We start from the raw sequence: 23,988 nt of genomic DNA, 5'->3' as shown, positions 1-23,988 counted from the left end.
AGATTAAAACAGAAAAGTTCCAGGAAAAGCTGTAAAACTAGAGAGAACCCTCTCACTCATGACAAGTTGAATATTTTATTTCATGGGAAGGCGCTTTCCTCCTGGTGGTTATTTCCCATTATGGGTGGGTTAGGAGGTAAGGGGTGATGTAGGAGTTAACAAAAGTACCCGCATATCTGAACCCTAGATCATCATACCAGTCAACTCCTTCCAAGATGGTGTTTTGCAAATCCAAACTCCATTTCAGGAACACCATCCAAATGTATAAATGACTAATAAAAATAAAATGATTATATAGCTAAAGTGGATTTCCTTTTATCGACTATCTAGAGAAAAATGGGCTTTCATCGTGGTTATTTTTTCAACATGTGAGAACTGAGAGATGATTCTAGAACCTGCAGAAAGAGCTTGAAGCTTGCAGTAAGCCACAGCCTCACTTAATGCCACAGTAAACTAAACTGTCATCTCCTTATAAGGTATTAACTATAAGCCGTCAATAAACATTTTGCAAGCTACCAGTACCACAGATCCTTCCCCTTTCCTCTGCGACACAGTTGAGAACCTTCGAGAAGGGTGGGGAAACGCAGGTTAATCACGCCAGATAGTTAATGGAAGAAGTTTAAGAAACAAAGCTTGAAAATATACCCAGTACAGACACAAATGCATGCAAGACCCTTCTGTCGACATTTCTACTGATTGTCCCTCATGTGATTGATATTGAGTGCGTGTGTGTGAGTTTGTGTGGACCTTGGGCCCTAAGGTTAGGCTACATATAAAAGTAATCATTATCATCTCCGACTCAGCATAATACACCACTGATGTCACGTGAGTGCACGTTGGACTGCAGCCTCGTTTTGGACTAGTGGGTCATTTGTCTTGCAGTAGTAGTAGTAATTAATAATAATAATTTGTATTTTACAACGCTCTTCCACAACATTTGTGTCATGAGCACCAATCAAGCAAAGCCCATTATAAACGATAAAACTGTAGAACTAATACAAACGGGAAAGCTAGAGATAAAGAAACAATAGCAAGGCTCGGACTTGTGGTCCAGAACTCATGGGGTCGTAGTTATGAAACAAGCAAGTCGCTGTCCTGGACAATGTGAAAAACTTAAGAGAAAGCATCTTCCAAAGTTATAAATCGGAATCCAGACCCCACGGAGTGTTTTACCCTCTGAAATTGTAATTATATAGCGGTGAAAAATGTGCTCTGGTGTCAAAAACATGAAGTAGTGCCTGCTTTATGGGTTCGAAAACAAAACGCTTTATCTCCATTTTACCCAAGGGAATCGACTTGCTCTCGCCTCAGGACTATCCCCAGATCTTTCTTTAAAGCGTTTTCAAGGCACATTTCGAACGAAATACTATTGTCTGCTGATGACAAGTCACATAAGGGAGTGAGTTCCAAAAAGTTCATGCTGAATGGGCAAACATGCGTCTACAAAAGAGGTTGTCGTTCAGATTCCGGTAATGGAAAGCAAGCGAATATCTTGAGAAGTACGGAGATGCCTGTTTGGACTTCATGAATCCGGAAGTGGAAGAAGACACAAGTAGCAGAGCTTGCAAAGACCAGGAGGCTCTGTGAAGCAAGTTCTCATTCTATACCAGCATTGACAGGAAGTCAGGGAAGGACATACAGAAAAAGTTTTCGCATGATCTCCTTTGGTGGGTTGTATTTTTTCTGTATTAAAGCAATATTTTATTGACGCTGTGGGAGAATTTATATTTTTGTACTTTTGTTCTTTACGTGGAAGGAATAGTAGTCGGTAATGGGGTTTCACACTAATTTTTAATTTTTAATGCATGTCGTGTCGCTGCACGAAAAGATTTTAATACATTTTCGGGAAGCCATTGTTCTCAAAGCACATGCTCACCACATCGGTCGTACTTCGCATGCGCACTTCTTAGGTTGAAAAAGAAATTTTCTGAAACGGCAGACGACAGAACTGATGTTCAGCCTAAGAACTAACTTTTAAAAAAATAAGTAAACACCATAGATAAGAGAATGAATGAGCGTGGATGAGTTCAATAAGATATTTGAGAGGTTTGTTTGTAAAAGTGGGAGGAGATCGGTTACAGAGTGACAAAGATAAAGAAATATCTCGGTGATATCATTGCCGAACTGGCGCCAACAATGAAAAGTGCTGCGACCGCTAAGAGGGTTGCATTTTCGAGAATAAATGTTATTCCCCGGGATATATCATCGCTGCATAATCACAGCGAAATGTCGCCGAGCCGTCGCCATCAATAAGAATAATTATTGGGATGTGTCGCACCCGCTGAGAAAGTGTTATTTCCTCTGGCTATTACCCAAGCAATGTGAGTAGACGACTTGATTTCTTAATTTCAAAAATATGGTTGGATCACAAATTGCATAATCCGGCGGACGAGGTGAGAATAACAGCATTAAGAGGAGAAGAGGATGGGAGAAAATAACTTTGGTGTCATATAAACTACTTGCCTAGATAATATCAACAGTTACATGATTGGATGGGTAGGGGGCAGGACTAGTGAATAATGACTAGTGAATGGGCTAGAAGGTAGGTTCATATTGATTGTTGTTTGTCTTTAGTGGTCTCCAGCACTACCCAGGCCTATATGATTTGTTAGTCAAAGAGTTTATCTATTTATTTTATCTATTTCTTTCACTTGTAGAGTAATAATAAATGGAAACCCACGATCAGATCGAGGAGACTAGTTCTGAACGATAGAGCTTGTAACTGTGTGTAGTGCCAAAGTGACAGGTCACGACCCCGACACTCAGACGAAATCAGTGTTTTTCATGCCCTCAATAAACAGCAAGGAGCAAGCGAGCTTGCCAGCTCCCCCAACAGAAAACATCGACCGATTCTCAGTCGAGACAATTTAATAACCTACTCCGACGTGTATTCGTGTCTGTCTTCCTTATCGCTGACTTTTGTTGAAATCGCGAGAAGTTTGGCATTCCTTACCATCTCTTTCCATCACGTGACCTCACCTTTTCTTGAAAGGGATGATGGGAGGCTCCAAAATGTCAACAATCGCTTTCTGTTTCTTGTGTATGAGGTGGAAATGGCGCTCACTGATCCCAGCCTCCTTCCCCTTCTCCATTTATCTCCTATCTCCGGCTCCGAGGTCCTGATCAATTGCCATTCAATTCCAGAAGTGGAGTCACGGAGTCTCTGCCTACCCCACCCCACCATCCCTGTGCCCGACTTCCCCACTGGCATGGCAGCCTGAGGACGGGTTGAAGAGCTCGCAGTTTGAGTGGAGACTGAGGACTTCAACGAGACTTTTTGTTAACCTGTCGTCTTTTGGCCTCGACCACACGGCCCTGTTTCTGCCGACTCAAGATTCCCCCGATTCTCAAGACAGGACTCTCTGTGTGTAATGTCAGATGCTCCTTTTCGCTGTAACCGCCTTCAAGGCCGGTCACGTGCGTAGAATGTATGCACGCGACTGAGAGAGCAAAAAAAAAAATAAAATTATGCTCACTTTTCAGTTTGGGAAACCAGATAAAAAAAAATAATTTCCTTTGTCAGTCTTGAGGAAATGGGAACAAAATTAAGACTTGTAATATATTTTGAGAGTCAGCAAGACTTTATTCCCACAACTATTATCTCCCTCCCACACACATACATAACTGTTGTCATTGACGATCACAGTAGAGAAAACTTATCGATCTAGTTAAGTGCTTTACTTAATTCTGCTTGGAAATATTCAAAGATGTGGGTTTTTTTTCAAAAAATAAAGTACAAACAGCAAGTGGCACTGGCTGCTGTAACTCTTACTGCTCTCTCGCCAGTTTAGAAGACGTGTTCACGTGACCCGCCAATCCTCTAGTCAAGCGTGACTATGGCTGTTGTATGCGCCATCTATGCCATGGAATTTTTCACTTTTAAGAACTTTGCTTCCGAGGCAAGTAAGTTAGTCTGCTGGGGGTAGTGTGCTCGACTTCGGAGGAAGAGTCATCTCTTCGTAGATCACCGAGGCCTGAGAACGAAAGGAACTTCTCCTTTTCTTCAGGAAAAAGAAACAGATGACAGAAGTAGACCGTTCATCTGCTCTTTAGACACGGTGGACCACTTCACAGTTAGTTCCGTCTACGACTGCTAGGCAAGGATCGTTGTACAAGACTAATCGAATTGCAATCCGTGGTTTTATTGACAGACCTGTCCTCTTTCCGTCACATCTACCCAGACCGATCCCACCTGTCCTCTCTCTCCCACTCACCCACGCACGTCACCAATCCATTAGGAAATTATTTCTGGCCCATAATGCCCTAGGTCAGGCTAGTGCACTCATTCTGCCTCGTTTTAACGGCTTGGAAACGCAACAGTAACAGTGAGTTGCTGATTAACAATGGAGGAATATGGGCCACCACTGCGCATGTCCGTGATGGCGATCCCCGCTACCCTCAAACTTTAGTGACAATAATCTCCGCACGTGATCGTCGAACTTCCGTTTTCTCGGGGTATGGTGATGGTTGTGTTGCTATTACCCCGACTGGATTTCTGTTCACGTTTTACTTTTATTTTTTACCGAAGGCGTTTTTGTAAAATTATTATTTTATTTCTCTGTGAAATCGCACTGGCCTCTCTCTACTCGTCACGTGTCGTGTGCGTTGGGGTCAAGTTGAGGTGACAGTGACAGCAACATTCTGTGACCTCTTCCTGTCTCGTGCTGGGTTTGTGGATGGCAATGTCTGGAGCTTCATCCACGTGTCTGACATGTCACCACAGATTTTGGTGTGTTTCGCTGAAGAGACCTTTTTTCCCGGTTCGCCGATTATGTTTTCTGAAGTTTTCACCAAATTGTTTTGATTAAGAGGAACGAGAAGCAGCAGCTTTTAATCATCGCAAGCCACCATCACTGTCACGTGATCAATCATCATTAATATCATCTATTAACACTTGAACACATTTTACATTTTTTAAACAGGTTGGGGGATATCCCTTGCAAGAGCCTGTGAATCTAATTCAGCATAATCTGTACAGTTTGATGATATAGAAATTAGCTGTTTACTGTTTTGGATGACTTCATACTGATGCCAAAACATAGTTTTATTTCCTGTCTGTGTTTGCTAGCACCAGCTGTCTGACTCTTCATTGCATGAGACTCATTTTCATAATGTTTGCTAAAGTAACACTGACAGCTTCAGGCTTGCTAACTTTGTATTCCAGATTAGTTTATGCCTTTCTTCAATAATAAATAGTAATTACTGTTGTTTTCTAAAGCAGCTAACTGCTAATTAACTGTCTGGCTTGTATTATAGGATTAACTTCCTGCCTGATGTTTGCTGAAGTAACACTAACTGGCAACTTACTGTCTGATGTTTGATAACATAATATTAACTGTCTGATGCTTGATAACATAATATTAACTGTCTGATGCTTGATAACATAATATTAACTGTCTGATACTTGATAACATAATATTAACTGTCTGATACTTGATAACATAATATTAACTGTCTGATGTTAGCTAGTGTAACACTATCTCTCTGTTTCAAGGCCTGTTGACAATTTACTGCTTGTTGCTAGGCAACAGAATGATCCTCCCTGTCCACTGCTTGGTAACAGCGGTAATTTGCGGTCTGAAGCACTGCAGTAATTCCTTCATCTTTCTGATGATGTCCAGTTCTGCTTTAGGAGAGCCAGTAAACAGCAAGCTAGGGTTAAAGAGGGTCAGCAATGAGTGATGGCCTCTCCCTGCGAAGAGATGTTGATAAATGATGAAGATGGGACACGAACTGTTCCGTTGATCTGACTCACACAACGACCGGAGGTAGGGGTAAGGAAGCGCGTGCACGGTACAGCCATTGATATGTAACATACATTGATATGTAACACTCTTTAATACACAGCAAACTGTAATCAAACTGTAACGAGTACAGACTAACGAAAGATGCGACCCCAAACACCGACACACGCACGCATGCCAGACGCACAATCTAATCAGTCTTCTGGGCAGCAAGGAAGGGCAGGGCATGATGGGATCGATCGCGTGGTGAGTGCAATGACCAGTGAACGATTGCCAAGACTTTTGGCGTCACAATGATCACAGGGGCTTCCCGTCAGCCATTGCAAACAGACGGATGGCGGTGTCGTCAAGATCCGAGCGACGGCACCGGCAGCTGCACTCACTGCCTCGGACCTTGTCCTGACCGGAAGTCAACTTGCCTCCAGCAACAGGCAGAACAACGGCTGCTAGCGAACTTATTAGTATCAATCTCCTAGCCTTTGGGTTGGGTCACTAAGGTCAACTTTTGCGGCTACTGTGCCCGGGTATCTCGGTCCTCAATGTGGTTTTTTATCATTATGGAGCTTACATGCTCTATTGATATGAAGCTTTGCATGTTGATGACATGTTGATGACATTCTGCACTGATATGATGTCTTGCACAGAGACAACCCATTGAGATGAGACTTGCAATGAGGAGATGATGTTCTGTACCTAGATGACCTTCTTGTGCGTAAGCTGACGAACTGCACCGAGCTTGGGTTAGCGAGTACAATTGGCTGCTGCAACTGTCCTGCCCTTTTTTAGAAGAATACGTTTTTTTTCCAAATGTAAAATAAAATCCCTCATAATTACCCTTTGTAATCCACTAACCGTAGTGAGACGAGTGCGTCCTGAGGTTGCCATGCAGGTCAAGTACACTCCACTTAATAAGTGCATCCCCCCTACATTAAACTTGTCCCGCCTCCCTGTCCATCATAAACAGGCGACGCGGTTGAAGCCTGTGCCACGTACGCTTAACAGCAAAGGCTGCACCTGATTTAACGCAGGTGAATGCCAGACTCGACTAAACAGGATGGCAAGCGCATGCCTGCGCTCGATAATCGAAAAGGAACAAGCTACTCAGAAAACTCATTACGGCCGCGCGCGAGAGAGAGAAGGAATGAAGTTGGCGCGCTCTGGGTAGGCGGCGTGACGTCACCAGTCTGGGCTCTTGTGGTCGCAGTCTGTCTTGGCGGACCACACCAAGGCCTGGCAGGCGGCGAGAGACAAGTATGCGACCCGCTGCACCAATCCGTGGGCCTTTCCTCCAAGGAACCTCTGCCTTTCTAATCGTAAACGAATGTTACTCAAAAGTTCCGTTGGAGGCGACTGGGAAGTTTGGGTAGGGGTGGAAATAAGGGTGGGAAAGGTGCTTTACACCGAGCCAGCAACTAAGCAAAGAAGCCAACCCTGTGAATAGGTGCGACATGCAAGAAAAAGACCAGCGTGCCCGAAACGAGATCTGAACCCAGGGCAGCCAGTCCTCACTGTTTTGGTGACAGGCTTAACCGTTGTGCCACCGGGGGTTACTTTCTGTCATGTGAATGATTTGGAAGCTTTTTGAAAAAAAAAACCTAATTCCTGCTACCTCAATGTCCAATCCTCGTTTTCTCTATGTCTTTACGTTCAAGATGTCAAAGCCACTGTATTTGTAACGATTTTCGATAACGATGGAAAAAAAAACGGATTATACAGTTTGTTCCGAGTTTGTTTTTTTACTTTTTGTTTCAGCGCATACGCTAGTAAAAAATATCCTTTCTGCGCATCTTTTAAAGGCTACAATATCTATTACAATGCAATAAGGGATGCTGGAGAGGTTTGTTCTTAGCCTTATTGATAATTTTTTTGTCTTTTTCACATAAATTTTCTTGCTTATGACATCGTCTGAAAATATTTACAATACAAATTCCTTTAGTATAATGACAGTAAATTTCATTGTAGGCCACTCATTTTGTTGCCATGACATAACATGTCAAAGATTGAAAGTACAGATACACGCACACGTGTATGGATGGACACACACACGCACACACACAGAAAAAAAGCACACCACACACACATTCTTTACAGCTTTGCATTACTTAGGTTATGCATAGATGTTTTCCAAACTCAGTTCAATTCATTATAACAAATCAATGTAGTACAAGTCCTTTTTTAAGAACGGGACGACAAAAAAAATCAAGATATTCATACAAAATGTCAACAAAAATTATTAGTGGATAAAGTGATTGATGTATGGATACACTATAGTAGCTAAAGTTTACAAAAAAATTCTATTTTATTTCCATTCCACAATGCCGTAGGAACCAGGGGGGACAAAGATGGGCAGCCGCCGTTCAAAAAAGAAACTGAGGAGGCAAGGATGTGAACACTGTTTGTCAACATGGAGTTTGCTCCCCACCTCCCACCCTCAAAGCTGAACATCTTACCCACGCCACTGCATCAGCATTTATGGAACTCATCATAATGTAGTTATATTGTATAAGCACATGAATGCTGTTAGTATGTAAACAAGAAGCAGAATGCCTAAATGAGAGAAAGAAAAGTCCGTGATCCTGAAATAAAACTTTTTAATAGAAAAAAAGCGAGACTTCCTTGACCACTGAAAACAACCAACGTGACATTTAATAACATTTCCTTGTATTGTATCTAAAATAATCTCACTTATATATTTATTACACCTTTAATGATGCTCAATGACATGAAACAATGATAAAAAGTGTAGTCATACAGCAAAGGATTGTTCAAGTGGGACCATCACCATCCTTTCATCCTCACACCAAACTGACTTTGGTTTTCATCAGACAAGACATTCCATTTTTTTTAAACCTTAACTCAGTAATACTAATCAGGAATCTGAACAGAGATGAGATTCGAACTTGAAAAGTTAACAGTGCACTTCAAGCTTGTGTTGTATTTGTCAAGCAAAACACTCACTTTTGAAGGACGGGGATTTTTTCAGCTGGATCTCCTGCCACTCAATCATTTTCTGGGTGAATTTCTCGCTCATGGATCCCGCTGCAACAGAATAAATGGTTTGCTAGTCACTCTTGGACACTTGCAGTTTCTTCAGTTCTATGGGAAGATTTCCAATCAAAGCCACCCATCCACCCACCACACCACCACCACCACCACTACCACTACCACCACTACCATCATCATCATCATCATCATCATCATCATCATCATCACGGCTACCATCCTCATCTCGTGCTAATTTCTCCGCCTATAGTTATGACATGCGCGCACTCATCGCCATCAAGGTCGTCCTCCCAGACGCCGCTGCCTCGTCTCTGTAAATACAAACTTCCGGTGCGTTGATGAATCCGGGCGCAGCGCTTGTCAGTAAACAGTTTCGGGTATTGGGACAGCATGCCTAACCCACATCAGAACCTACTGCCGCCATGATAAGAAACCTAAATGGAACTGAGGAAGATAGACAGATGGACAGGAAATAAGAAGAGTATATATAAAAAATTACGACACAACAGGAAGATGAGCAGACAGACGCTGGAAAAAAATGCAAAAATAAACAAAAATGTCCTTAGATTGGCCCGGCTTCTAAGGTTAGCAGATTGTGAGAAATCCGCTTTGATAATCATCGCAAGCCCTTCGAACGCTGGTTATCTTCATTTTTCTGGAATGGATCTTTCGGGTAGAATGTATGATCCTAGTTACCACCCAGCTGTTACTTATCACTTGGCGAGTGAGTCCTCGTGTCCATCGCCCCAGCACATGTCCCTGTGGTGATGTTGGCATTTCACAGTTTGGGTTATCAGCGTTGCTACGCACTGAATGCCGGCATCGTCCATCAGGGCTTTGCTCCCTTTGATGTAACCGATTATTTTGTCTGAAATAATAGTTAATCATGGCCTCTATGATCCGTTGTCCTTTCCGTCAGTATCGAACACTACTCATTAGTTCGTGATGGGGCGTGTGGGAGGGGTAGAAAATCAACTACAGGATGTTGTCAACGCCAACAGCAACTCAAGGGCCTTAATAGACTTAAACAAATTAATGGCTGCTCGTCTGCGCACAGTAGAGCACAAGACAACAGTACATTAGAGCACTAGACAGCAGTACTTGGAGCACTAGACAGCATCTAAAGAGCTCTAGACAGTGTATAATGTTATAAAGTTGTAAAAGGGCAACAACTCTGATTAGGATTCTCTGGGGAATAAGTAATAAGATAATAATGTTGTTACCACCATTGCTGCGCAGACGATCACTGCGAGCTCACGCTTCTAGAGATTATGATTGTGTTTTATTCTACTCGCCACTGATATCGCTATCCTCCTGTCAAAATAACAGCTATACCCTATAAGCAAGCTTCAGATGTCGGCAGCAGTCTGTGAAGTCCACTGTATCACATGTTTTATTGCTGCTTGGTTATTGCTGTGTCTACAAGGAACTCGGTGAACAAATAACGAGCAGCATTCGTTACAGAAATTCCTCACACAGACACACCAACCCGCCCAGCCTACAACGAAACAAAGAAGATAAAAAAGGAAAGAAAAAAGTGGATAAAAAAACAAATAAAACAACCAAAACTAAAAAATTAGGAAGCAAAAATAAATAAATAAATAACAAAAGAACAAAAAAGCAAAAAAAAACTGAAATCAAATAAAAAGCAAAGAAACGAATAAAAAAACTAAATAAATAAAACAGACTAAAAGAAAAAGAAAAAAACTAAAAAAATAAAAGATCAAAAGACCAAAAAACAATATATAGAGATAAACGAACAAAAAAAAAGGAAAAAATATTAAAGACAAAAAAAGGAACAAGCAAAAAATAATAAAATCAAAAAAAAGTTTGAAAAAAAATTAAAAACAAAGAACAAAGAGAGAATAAAGCCTGGGGGAGCTACTATCGGGACCAGAAGAACCGACGATGCAAAAAAGACAGAGTAGAGACAGATGAAGACAGAAAAAAACAAGAAAGTTAGGTTACTGAGAGAGAAAAAGATATTATAATACGGAGAATGATACCGGAAGAGTGCCAACTGAGAATTCCTTTTACTGGGACGCCAACAGATTGACTTCGCTCTTCCGGCAACAGCTAAAGGGTGCCATCCACATCAGTCTCCTGGGCCTCAAAGTGACTATGACACTTCACACATGCTTCACTCTCAGAAAGCTTAACAACTGCAAACGTAGATAAGAACACTTGTCTTTAACAGAAATATCAAAAATGCTAACAAAAAAAAAAGTACTTTGCACTCGTCTACTGGGTCCCACTTTTGTTTTGTTCTTCCTATTTGATGTACTGATAAGCGCCAAAAGCTTTGCTGCTAATTTTAGATCCTATCTAATTCCTCTTTGCCCTCGTCCAAAATAGTTTCCAGAACATGCATCCGTTTCCAGTAACAGCCCTTGAGGTATGTAGACCCTTGATTCAACACCCTGGAGAATCGTTATCGTCTGTGCCTCAAGATCCAAGAGCTAAAACAATGTGCGGCTCTCAGAACATCAAAGTGTTCAAAAGTTGAAAACTAAAGACAATTGTTTTCTAATTAAGCCAAGACTTCCACCTACCCTCCAAATAATTCTTTGACCAGGAGGAAAATTCTCCAGTGGTAGTGATCAACGGCTTTAACAGAAAATGGGGTTTAAGGTTCTTTATGACAACAAAACTTGAATCCAATTTTTCGAAACACAAAAGACAGGAATGATATGTCAAATGTAGGTTTTAAAATAAAGATGAATTCCAATTAGATGTCAATAGTATTTTCTCAGACACGACAGTAGAATGATGACCACACTGCATAAGTCTACAAGTAGAGGGCAACACTTGTCCTGCCGAATGGATATTAAAACCAGTATGGTGTCAATATTTGTGTTAATCTGAAATTGCTGCCAGACCTTCTATCAAAGAACTTCTCGTCTCTAGTCACATTTGTGTCTGTGAACATGAATGTAAGACTCGCTGCATCTCTCCAGTGTAATGTCTGCTTTGAGACTATAAGTCCTCTACATCAGCTTCAGAACATCGACACCACTCTTTGAAAACAATATTCAAAAGGAATCCTATTTTCTTTCTCTTCATGTCTTTCATTCCACTTTCATCAAATCAAAGATAAAATAAACTGGTAAATGTTTTACGGCTGATAGAAAAACTGGTTTCGAAGACTCGGACCAAAAAAAAAATCTTTTCAAATATTATGTCCGGTGTCTACTCTCCAGGGACTAAGAAGGTTACATGATTGTCTTTTCGTTTTTTTTCCTTGAAGGTAAAGAAAGACATGAAAATCCTCTTATGGAAAGAAAGTCTTCGTTCGAATGCCAAAGTGACCACAGCAATGATGTTGCTGCTGCTGCTGCTGCTGCTGCTGCTGCTGCTGCTGCTGCTGCTGCTGCTGCTGCCCTCTCAACTATTGCTCTCCTCCGGACCAACCCACCCATCCTGTGGATTAGGTCCGCGGCCTCTATTAGAGGCGGGAAAGATTCATCCGCACAAATCATGGGACACTGCAATTATGGCGATGAACTGTGTGCAAGACACATCCCACTTGACAGATTTAATACTTTGTACTCTTCATAACCCCTTTGAAACGATTCTCATATCAAATCATCCAGTGCTAACGAGTAAACATTAGTGCGACAAAACCCATAATGCGCAAAAAAACTCCAAATCTTTTTTTTTTAAACCAACTGAATCCTTTTACATTGTCCTTCTTAACCAGATACTTTATATATCTCTATAATGTCAGTCACACACTCGACAATTTTATATATTTCGAGCTTTTCTGAACACTATTATTATATTCCGGTTACAGATGGCCTATAAAAAATGCAGATTTATTGCAGTTATCTTGTTTCCCAAAGCTGAAGTTGTCATGGGACTAAGTATAGAGGTTTTTTAACAAAGTGAAGCCCGCGGGTGGTCGGAATCTTAAAATTTGCACTGGAATCGTGCCTGCAATGAGGTTGACAGCTCCGGGAGTTTTTCTTGCTCGAACCGTGCTCGAGGGCTTCCAGCGAAGTAATCCAAAACGATATTAGTGGACATCACTCCTGAAGTTTCTGTACACATTTCAATTTCCCCTCGCAAATACAAACTCTTGCTGGTTTACTTCGAGATGTTACCGGACTGTAGCGGGCCTCGGCAAGAGAGGCGAGCCTATCAGAGACCTGACACTTGACCTTTTCTCCGTCCAGCCAATGCCTTTGTTTTCATTGGAATGTTTCCATGGACCTGCCAGTGTTCACCGATTTCACTTTTCGGAATCGATTGATCCTCGGCGTTGTGAAGTGCGAATCCATAGACAGGTGATGGAGAGGGCGGTTGACCAGTGTTGTGTGTACAGTTAGCAGTGAAGTGGGTAGGTTCTGTCTCTCTCTCTCTACTCTTTCTCTCTCTCTCTCCCATTGTTCTTTCGTGTCGGAGCTCTGAACCTGACGGCGGAGGTCTTCAAAGAAAACTTTCTATGGAAGTGAACTGTAAGACTCACCATAAAAGTGGGACTAACTGTTTTATGGGTCATAATGTATTTTTTAATTAAGTTAATCATTTTGTTGGTTGAGTATTTTTCTGATATTACATTTGTTTCTTAAATTCAGATTTTTGTTGGTGTTTTCTATATCGTCTGAAAGTAGCTGAAGACTTGCATGTGGCACCCGGTATTTGGGTGAAGAGTACAGACGTCCTGTAATAAAGTTCTATACAAATGCAGATTATAGCAGTTATCTTGCTTCCTAAGGCTTAAGTTGTCACGTGGGACTAAATATAAACAGGCCTTCCAACAAAGTGAAGCTGGCGGGCGGTCACAATCTGAATATCTGCACTGGAATCGTGCCTGCAGTGAGGTCGACAGCTCCGGGAGGCCATGCAGAAAAAAGTTTGGGCTCCGCCGGCAACCGAGTTAGACGATGGGTGGAGAATGGACAGAGAACCCTGGAGATCCACATCAGAGATCAGAGGAAGGGCTCCTCTCCCTTGAACTGAGGCTGGAATACACGACCTAACGGCTACGGCGAGGGACGATGTGAACACAGCTCAGCAGAAATAACGCCTTAACAATCATTTCACCTGACGAGGACCTCAACTGTTTGTTCTTATTTTCTGTTTTTAAAAATATATCTACGGATATCTACATTCTTTTATACCTGAAGACAATTCAAACTAAAGCATCGTGTTCCCGTTTTGCGAATGTAGGTCAGTTTACGTCATCTAATGTGTGTGACGTCACTGTCGCCCACTGTGCCTCTTTTTCTGGGTCTCGAGAAAAGCCTTTGTCTTGTGTCTTTTCTTTTTATCCATCTGGCGTGTGTGAACAAGTCAAGTTTCCCAGAACAGCAGGTGGAGGCGTAGAGAGACCACGAACTTGTATTACTAGACTGCTGGCAGACGATTTTTTTTCCAGTTAACCACTAAAACGAGGCTGGTGTGTACACAGCTTCCGACACTCATTGTTAAGGCTCGGCGAGACTAACAACGGAGAACTTCGCAATACACCACTTACGGCGCCTGCCCCATCAAAAAAAAAAAAAAAAAATTTAAAAAAAAAAATGCCGTTTTCAATTCAGTTCGGATGTAAGTGCCCCTCGTGTCTGTACAAAACTAAGACATCATACTGTGTACCATCTGCGTTGCCTGAATGTTTGCTTCAAAATCCGAAGTTCATCATGTCGAATCCCTGCAACAAAACTGTCATGTTCGCCTATTCCTGGAGGCGATATCAAAATCTCCCTCCACTTCCCTCTCCACACTGTCGGGTGTCTGCGTCAAATCTGCCACCCGTAAATGCTCTGTAATGGTTTGTACCAGGCTGCTCTCCTGGGCTGGAAGAGTTTCAGACAGGTTTCACACCGTCTACTCCTTCACTCCTTTTTGCTCCTTCCTTCACTCCTTTTTGCTCCCTTAGCTAAACTCAGGGAAGAGACATTTACTACTGTCTTAACCGGTGCGCTCCTAAAGAATGTTAACTAAGTTAATATTTCGGCTGTCTCATCAGAAAATAGAGGTGCCAGAAACATAAAGAAAGGAACAAAATATTCGTTCTAAATATTCGGGTTTTTTTTAATTATGTATTATGTTAAAAGATTTATCTGAGTAAGTTTCAACTGTAAGGTTACGGACAAACCACCACAGCCTCTGTTTCTATGGTCAGCTGCTTCTCATAGGATAAGGAATGATGAGAGGATGATGACAGATTATGTGTACATCGCCAGTGTACATTTATGAGAACATGTTATTTTATGTAAATTGTTTTATGTGGTAGTATTTTATTTGTGCATTATTATTATTATTTTGAGTGTTCCGGAAGAAAACAACTTTACCTGCGTTCACATGTCGGATCAAATGTCAAACAAAATATTGAAGATGATAATGACTACATTGTCACACCTAACAAAATCATTTCTTTCTAATCAAAAAGAGCTCATGGAGCAAAGCAACACCTGTTTACCTGTTTATCTGAAAGGGATTGGGGTCTATATTTTAAATACCATCGTATGAAAAACGGGCAAATATCATCATCATGTCAACGGTGAAGTTTCCTTTATCTCAGCCCACACTAGCATCAAAAACACTGTCTATTTAGTAAAGAATAGTTAATACACCAACGACATTTAATAGATAAAATAGTTTAATTTACGGGTGTTTTTACATGTTTCTGTTGTTTGTTTTCTTAGTTCTAATCAGAAACTAATGTTATCAGTTGTATGATAGTATGCTGGTATTGAAATAACTTTTATTTTGAAACTGAGTGGCATTGACTCTAATAAAATGTTAAAAATGAAAGGTTTGCTTCAGATAAGGGTTGTGAGACAGCTGCGAGGAAACATCATCATCTCCCGAACAACCGACTTGCTGACACCATCAGTAAACTGACATCCCGGCGACGATGAAAATCGTGTAGAAAAACAGCTGGGACTGTAAAGTTCTGGTGTTATCACCCAGAGCAGGCTGGAAACAGCTTGTATTTACACTTTGTGTCCGGACAACGCCCGGTATGTAGCGGCGAGATGAAATATAAATACCTGGGGTGAGGATAAGCCGTCAGGTTGTTTGAGCAGCAGGATGGTGCCCAAGCCAAATCCACCCCACCCCCAACCGATACTGCAGCTAAGCCCTATGATCATTCTTAACCCTTGTCACACGTCTGCACACTAACAGAAAAGCTTATGAGGCTAAACATAACTACAAAACGGACAAACAAAACCTGTTGTTCGGAGAAAACCCTATGATCTCATAGGAAACATTTTATTTTTAGGGTAAGAATACCACTGATGTTATTTATTTCTAGTTCACGATTTCGAGTTAAGATTATGATTCAAGCCATATCTCATGTAACATTTCTTCCTTTGCATTTGGTGATATGCAGAAAGATGGAGGAAGTGAAGATTAAAAAAAATAAAAGTAATACAGACTGAGCGACAACGTGTGTCGGTGGGTGGATTGCTGGGTGTGATCAGTGAGTCAGTGAAACAGCCATGCAAGAAAGCTATCGAACATATGACACCCCCGCCACCCACCCCGACCCTCCACTATCAAGCACATGATGGTTCAAACATCCGGAAGGTGGTGAAGGGTTGTGTCGAGGGGTGGGCGGCAAGACGGGAGGTAAATAGTCCTGTCTAAGTGGGGGAGAGACTGAAGCATTTTTCTACCTGTACGAAAATAGATCACTGAGCCCGCAGGTTCCGGACAAAAACAGTGTGCGCCCCAAGCACGGCGGGCGCCCCGTCTTTTGCCGGTATGATTCATCTCCCTGAGCTCTGCCTCTCCCCCACCCCTCCGGCAAGCGAGCATCCTTCATACACTTCTCTTTCATCTCTTCACCACACAAATAACCCCGCCCCTTCCACAACCACCACCCCTTTCCCATCCTTCCCCGTACCTTTACTACACCAAAGAAACACTCACTCACACCTGATGCCTGCCAGCCAACGTGGACTAAAAATAACTGGGTCCTGGAAGTCTGGCACTTGCCACACACTTTAACGATATCATGCTCGGTCGCAAAATCTGCCTTTGCACTACTCCAGTGCGCGTGCGTTGCGCGCGTTGTGGAGAACAGAACTACGTCTGCTACACCAGTCCCCCAGTAATAAATGTCCTCCCCAAGCCACCCAGGGTTTACACTAGCCACGGCCCACATGTCAGCACTATAACCAGGGTCAGCGCCCCAAGGTCCATTATCGTTATTGTCAAGTGGCACGCAGACAAAGGGATGGTCGGAGAATAAATTACTGTACTTAACCTCCAGCCCAACCCCTCTTTGTAGTACACATGTAGATAACTGTCGACTTACATCGGTTTTGTTGCTTCTTTACCCTACCCTTGCGCCTACCCCTACCACAACCACTGTCCTATCACATAACTTTAACGAACGAACGCACGTGCACACACACACAAATGTCTCCATTTCCACCTTGCTGGGCATTTTATTGAACGACAAATAAAAGCTGGACATACCCCAGGCAAGAAAGTCTAGGGCCGTGTGCAAAGACGCGTTAGCTGGATACTAACTGCCTAGCAGTAAGCTAAACTCCTTGTGAACTATTACTAGAGCTATCGTCCAGTGTACGTGGCCACAGCACCAAAGAAATCAAATCTTCGTTAATGTGTAATCGACTGTCATCATTGTCACCAGTTATGTCAAAAGTGATGAGAGTCAGAGACCGGTGAGTGAAAGACAGGTGATGTCTCATGTAAGGAATAGTGCCAGCTGTCATGAGGTCAAACTTTGTGTTGACATGTTCTGCACCTCCACGATGTGTTGAAAATAAATAAACTGGAGTCTTAGTGACAAGTTCCATGTCACCTCCAAGCGTGGTCCATCACTGTACTACTCTACCCTAAGGTCACGACCTCTTTTGCTTCTCATGAGTCTACTGGGCTTATGCGCCTGCAAAGAAGCACGAGCCACGTGTTCAGTAAGTCGTTGTGTTACAGTTTCTCTGCAACAAACCGAGCTTTTCACAGGTAGCCATCACCTGGATTCTCAAGATCTGCTCGCTGTTAGTCTTTAGCAGGGGGTTCACATTCCACGGCGGAGAGGAGGATGAGTACGGTGAAGAAGAGAAGTGGATGTAGAACAATTTTGCGTGTTTGTGTTTTGCACGCTGCTCGACCAAAATTTCGGAAGCAAAAAAAAAAAAAAATGCGATACACGCAGCACTGAGAGGCTGCTATCTCTTTTTGCCTCTGTTTCTATAATTAGATAGTATGTGATTTACAAGCAAGAACAGCTGCATGTACGTGTTCCTGAGCGAGCAAGAAGGTGAGAGAAACTGAGGGTGAAGACTGCGAAACAGAGATGGATGAAAAAATTTCATCTATAAATATAGCCCGCCCAGCAAACCTGCCATTGGAGAGAAATAAATAGAGGTGGGATAAAGAAAGAAACACACACGCACATAAAAAAAGAGAAAGAGTTGAAAAAAGACAAGAGAAATCGAAGAAGAAGACGGGGGAAAAAAAAAAAAACGTTTTCAGTGGTAGGGTGTTTGTCAAAAAGTATTTAAAAGATCGAGATGCTCTTCTCACCCAGCAAAGCTGCCATCTCGGCGCTGCCGGCTGACGACGCCATTCTGGAAGGAGGAGAGGCGTCCAAGGTGATCTGCGGGGGCGACTCGCTGAAGCTCTTGGTGTTGGCCTGGCGTGGCACCACCATTGGCGACGTCCTTGGGGTGGAGCGGCTCATGACGCCATCGGCGAAGTCTCCAGACCAGTTCTCCTCCATCAGCCCTTCCACATCGCCCTCGGAGACATCCTCTCCCTGGCTCAGCTCCAGGCCGTCTCGATCGCGGTGAGACCGCTTCTTCACGCTGTCCTTCCGCACGTGCATCATCTCCTTCACGCGCCCCCAGGCGGTGCGGTAGGTCTTTTTAGCGTCCCGCTCACTTTTTCCCATCGAGACCTCTTTGGACAGGTCCAGGTCTTCGCCTTTGCAGCTGGAAGAGCGGTGCACTTGGTTCAAGTTCTTCGGCCTGCGCCTGTGCTTTGTCATCCACGTCCTTGCTGGTCAGGCTGGGACTGGACTGTCGGCGTGTCAGCGGCTTAACCCTCAGCAAGCGCTCCGAGTCCTTCTGCTTGCTGCCCAGGTACATGGTCTTCACCTCTATCACTGAGCTGACGTCGCTGGACGAGGCTTCACTCTGTTTGCGGGCCTCGTACTGCTCCCACCACCCGGGTGGGCCCATCCAGATCTCCGTGCCCAGCTCCTCCACCACTCCCGCCGTCTCACCCGTCTGGTTAGGTGAGCGACCCGAGCTGGAAGGCTCGGTGGAAGAGGTGGAGGTGCGGGGCAAGCGGGCGGCGCTGTCGGTGTCAAGGCTTGTGCTGACCCCGCTGTCCAGGGACCGGTTCTCCACCATCCGTTGTGAAGGCGGGCTGAGGTCGTGAGTGGTGCTCACAGAAGAATACCTCTGTGACGAACGCCCTAGCTCCTTCAGGGATCGGATGGTGGTGCCTAGATCTTCATAAAGCTTTTGCCCAGTCAACACCTTTTTCACGCGCGCCCACTTCGAACTTTTGGCTTTTTGCTTGCTACCAGGTGACTTAGTTCCTAAAATGTTCTTCCCGCTCTTTGACTTGGAAATTAAAACTTCTCGGCCGTGGCTGGTTGTGGTTTCATCGATTATCTCCACTTCTAAAGACCCTGTTGAAAAACTGCGCTTGTGAATCGAGCCTTTCTGGCGTTCGGATCTGTGGTCCGATGCCGATTCCGAAATATCCATGCACTGTACATCCTCGGCACTGGGCAGACGAGGGCGAACTGTGCGATGGACATCCTTTTCCTTTCGTTTCTCCTGCGATTTGTGTTTCTGCTTGACTGGCAGCGACCGGAGCGAGCCAGTGTGAGGATCCACGAGAACCAGCTCGTTCCGGGCCTGCAGCAGCTGCTTGGTCGTCTCCAGGTAGTCACACTTCTTCCGCAGTCGCATGTTCTCGTCGCGCAGAGTAGACAGCTGTTCCATGAGGCGGATGAGGTTGTCCAGATGACTGAGCCCGACGCTGGCATGCAGGGAGCTGGGACTCGGCGAGCGAGGCGACTTCTGGGACGGGGTGTGGACGGCAGGCACCACCAATAGGCTCAAGCTCGGGCTCCCTTCCTCCAGCGAGTGATCCTGCTCCTCGAAGAATTCTAGGATCTGGGCACTCTCTTCCTTTGGGAACTGCTGCGAGAAATGCATCGTGTTGCTGCCTAAAGCTCTGCTATCATGATCTTTAGTGTCTTGTTTCGTTCCAGATCGTGTTTGTTCTTGGTTGATTTCTTGAAGTTCTTTGCTTTGTTCTTGGGTTTTGAAAGTTGTTTCCTTGGTTACGCAAATAGATTCTTGGGTTGGTGTTGTTGGTTTCTCTTCGGTTTTGTTTTGTTCCTCTGATCTGGTTCCCTGTGGCCGGTGTTCCTCGGTCTGAACTTTTGCTGTGTCTGTCGGATCTTGCTGACGGTGACCGTTGGCAGTGGCCACCTGCCGGGAACTGTCCTCTTCCGGCGGACCTTTCTCACCCACAATTCTGGTCCTTGTGTTGTCGTTCGGTGAGTCACTGATGGATGCGATGCTCTGGGGGGAGGCATGGCCGGGTGGGGGGTTGAGCATGCTGATTTGCTTCCTCTCGAGCCGAACAGTTGGAACGACGTAACGGTACTCCTTCTTGATGTCGACTTTTAACTGCTTCTCTTCTACATCCCCCAGCAGACGCCTTTCCATCTGCTTGGGCAAGATTTCTGAAATACACACAAATTCTTAAATTTATAGTGTGACCTTCAGAAACATTCACACAACCTTGCTCTTAATTCAGCCACTAATGGAAGATTCATGCTTACATCATCCAGCACCTGTTTTACGGATTTCTATCGTTTAGCTTAAAAATCTTTAATAAATAAAACAAAACAAAAACACACAAAAACAATGTAATTAATCAATAATGTTTTCTACGAAAACGCACAAAAGGTATTCATAATTATATACATTGGTTTTTGTGACTGTTTGCCATTTCTTTTAAAAGAAGAAGCTCGTGTTAACATGCAGGTCCTAACCGACCTGAGTTTTCTATTGGTAAGGAAAGTGATCTATTGGAACTGTGGTGGCCCCCTCTCGAGAAACTGTGTACTGGCTTTGTGATTGTGCTCCTATCACGTCCTCGGTACCTGTGTGGCTACAGCAATCACTACATATTCCTAAATGCACTTTTCTGCGGTTCTAGTCCATTCTACGATTATGCCAAATGCCTCCACATTGGTGACTGGCCTCTTCTGAATGCCAGAGCTCGTTTGTGTGACCTGTGGTTCGACATGAGAAGTCAGTAAACTTACTTGACAATAATAGTCAACCAAAACTTCAATCGCTCAAGTCCTGAACCCTAAAGGTTATGTGAATGAGGTCATACAGCGACCAGTCGTGCAATTCACTAAACAAAACACTTTCGTTAACACTTATAGACATGAAGTAACACAATGATTGTTGCAGGCTTCTTCCTGCAAGGGAAAGTGAAATTTTTTTTAAAAGAAGCTGAACTTTAGAAGCTGTTTCTGAAATGTCCTACATAGAGACAGGTGAGTGGGAGAGGAGAAAATAAGGTGGATAGAGAAAGAGTAAAGGAGTATCAGAGGGAGACAACCCAAATAATGAGAAGAGAAGTCGGTGCACGACATTGCAAGCGATGTCTTGGTGTTCCTCTAGTCCTTCAACACATTACAAGACATACAGTTAGACTTCGACGGCGAGGTTTGCACTTGTTGACAAAAGTCCACCATCACAAATTAATACGTTATGGTTAACCATCCGTCACAAACCTTCTAGATCCTTCTGTTTTCGCTGTGTGCTTACATTCTGCCGCTTAGGCCTCTACACACCAAAAAAACCGCCAGCAGCCGGAACTTTAAACCCACTTGTGTCACTCTTCTCATGTCCAGCAGTTGCGAGTCCACTTACAGCCAGTCTTTTGTAACTGCGCCCTCTCTTGTGATGTCACACGCACACACGCACACACGCATTCACGCACGCACATCGATTTCTTGAATACATTAAATCGACAGTGGGATGGAAAACCGGAACTTGCAACTTCCCTGTTTTGCACTTGTTTCCTGTGGTATTTATTCGTTCCGCTTATTCCTAGAAAGAGTTTTTTTTTTAAAGCGTGTGTTACAAGTTTCCTTAAAGAAGCATGATAAGATTAGTACTCAATAATATTAACTTCAGACACAAAAGATTCTGTCAAACGAAGTTGCATTCTACAGGCTAGCGTCTAGAAAAAAATTGAATCTTGAAAACTCAAAAAAAGGCCTAGACCAGTTTCACACCGAAAGGGTTAACGTTGGTGTGGGACTGAATCGGGAATTTTCAAAGATCAAACATCAGAACATCATGACTTGGTGAATCGTTTTTGACAGGGTGCGTGTGATAAAGGAAGTTAAAGCAGTTCTGATTACCTGTGTGTTAACAGTTGATTCTTCTGATCTTGATGTTAGTTGCGATGATCTCTGCTTCTTCCTGTTCCTGGAGGAAGTCACGTGCCGCTCGGTGACGTCACGTCTGGATTCTCCTTGTCCGCGTTCGAAGCAGTTCGGCTAGATGAAGCAAGCGATGGCTGTTGTTGTTGTTTTGGTTGATGTACTTAGGTATATGATTTGCCCCCTGTCCAGTCACCTGCCCAAAGAAGAATGGTTCACCTTGAAAACTTTCCTCAGACACATTTTGTGTCCATCGCTCCGTTCATATCCTAACCCTAATCCTAATCACCTTAGCTTAATCCTAAGCTAATCGTCTTGTATGATGGCAGTGATCTGCACTTGTTTTATTTCCCTTTCATATTCTTGATCCTAGTACAGCCTAACCCAATTCCCTACAATAAACATAAGAGCAAAATGTAGCCATTAGACGAACTATTTCTCTTCCCTTGATAATAGTGAGAGAAAAAAGTGTCTTACCATCGGTAACCACCCCTTCCCCCAAGCTAGCCAAGCACCCTCTTTTCAGCGCCTTGCGCTGTACCCGTAATGAGTTTATAGCACACAAGCTTCTGCTATCAAATATATTAGTTGTGTGAACTCTGGTTAACACAACCGCGTTTCGACTCACTTTCTTCCTGTATTTAACTGGTAAATATTTTAACCCGCTGGCTATTTCGCCCTATTAGGGAATAGTGTCTTGCTTGGGGAGGAAGCCGCAGTAGCCAGCGAATCTCTCAACTAGACACATATCCAGCCAGTCCTGTGAACAATGCGATTTTTTTTTCGGAGAAAAGACGAGATGTGAAACCTGTAGCTTTCGATCATTACTGTCGTGGCGACTAGCGGGTGTTTTACCCGCTGCGCTACTGGGATGCCTCAAAACACAACAGAATTCGGAGGCTGCGGCTAGAAATGCACAGTAAAAATCGTAGGTGGAGTGTGCTAGACATACGAAGTATTCACGACTACCCAGCATGACATAGAGACTAGACTGTGTTCCTAGCTGCAGAGAGAAAAATATTTCTGGTGACTGTTGTGGTCAACGTCGTCACCGAACCAACCCTGCCGGGCATGAGATGTTAGTGACAAGGAGGATGATCTCCTTGTGGTTCATTGTAAAGTGGCCGTCAAACTGTCGTCTGCGACATGGGATAAAAGCTTAATTTACATGAAAGTAATCACGGATCCAAGCTGTAGAGTACAAAGTTCTCTGTGTAGTTTTTTCACACAATCGTCTCTCTCTCTTGTAGACACAATGACCTGAAAGCTATTAGGTATTTAGCGCCTTAAAACAATGGTAGCTGCATTTTTATCAGTATTTCACTGCAGACCTCTAAAGCTCTCGCCAAAGGATTCATTTAGACTACTGATTATTATACTGTCAAGCTTTTAACCTTTGGCATTGTATACGGAAGGTTTTCATGCTGCATTCTTATAGGTATGTAACAGTAAAACTAAATAAAAGTAGATCACGAGATTCTGACTGGACAACCGTCTACTCTGGGTATGCGTTCTTCCAGTCCATCCTTTCCTCATTAACATTCTCAAACCTTTAACATTCTACAAAACTGTGGTCAGCTGGTAGGGGGTTAAAGAGTGCAATAAAGTTTGTCAAATAGAGCCCTGTGTGCCTGTGTCTGAGAGTGTGGCTGTGTGTGTGTGTTACTACATGCTCGCAATTTCTCAATTAAAACAAATAATAATAAAACTCCGTGGAATTGAAGTTGGCAACGCAAGCGCCCCCACAAGGACCAGGGGCGACGCCTAGCGGTGAGGAGCCAGGGGTGTGGCATGTAGCTGATAGCGAGGTTTACATCATCC

At 43.5% G+C, this 23,988-nt stretch overlaps 1 protein-coding gene across 2 annotated transcripts in view; it reads right to left on the bottom strand.

Moving 5' to 3' along the window:
- The window catches only part of LOC112563839 (myb-like protein X), a 46,910-nt gene extending 28,045 nt beyond the window's left edge, over positions 1-18,865 (bottom strand). For both annotated transcript variants that reach the window (XM_025238245.1, XM_025238235.1), the window contains exons 1-2: positions 18,258-18,865; positions 8,703-8,783 (exon numbers count right to left, since the gene is read on the bottom strand). In XM_025238245.1, coding sequence (XP_025094030.1) covers positions 8,703-8,783; positions 18,258-18,720 — 544 coding nt within the window. In that variant the 5' untranslated portion in view covers positions 18,721-18,865. The remainder of the gene's footprint in view (positions 1-8,702; positions 8,784-18,257) is intronic.
- Between the last annotated feature and the right edge of the window lie 5,123 nt (positions 18,866-23,988).

The sequence above is a fragment of the Pomacea canaliculata genome, linkage group LG1 (genome assembly GCF_003073045.1).
Source record: "Pomacea canaliculata isolate SZHN2017 linkage group LG1, ASM307304v1, whole genome shotgun sequence".
In the NCBI taxonomy this organism is placed as follows: Eukaryota; Metazoa; Mollusca; class Gastropoda; order Architaenioglossa; family Ampullariidae; genus Pomacea; species Pomacea canaliculata.
Note: the sequence above shows the minus strand (reverse complement) of the source record. Positions and strands in the feature narration are given on the sequence as shown.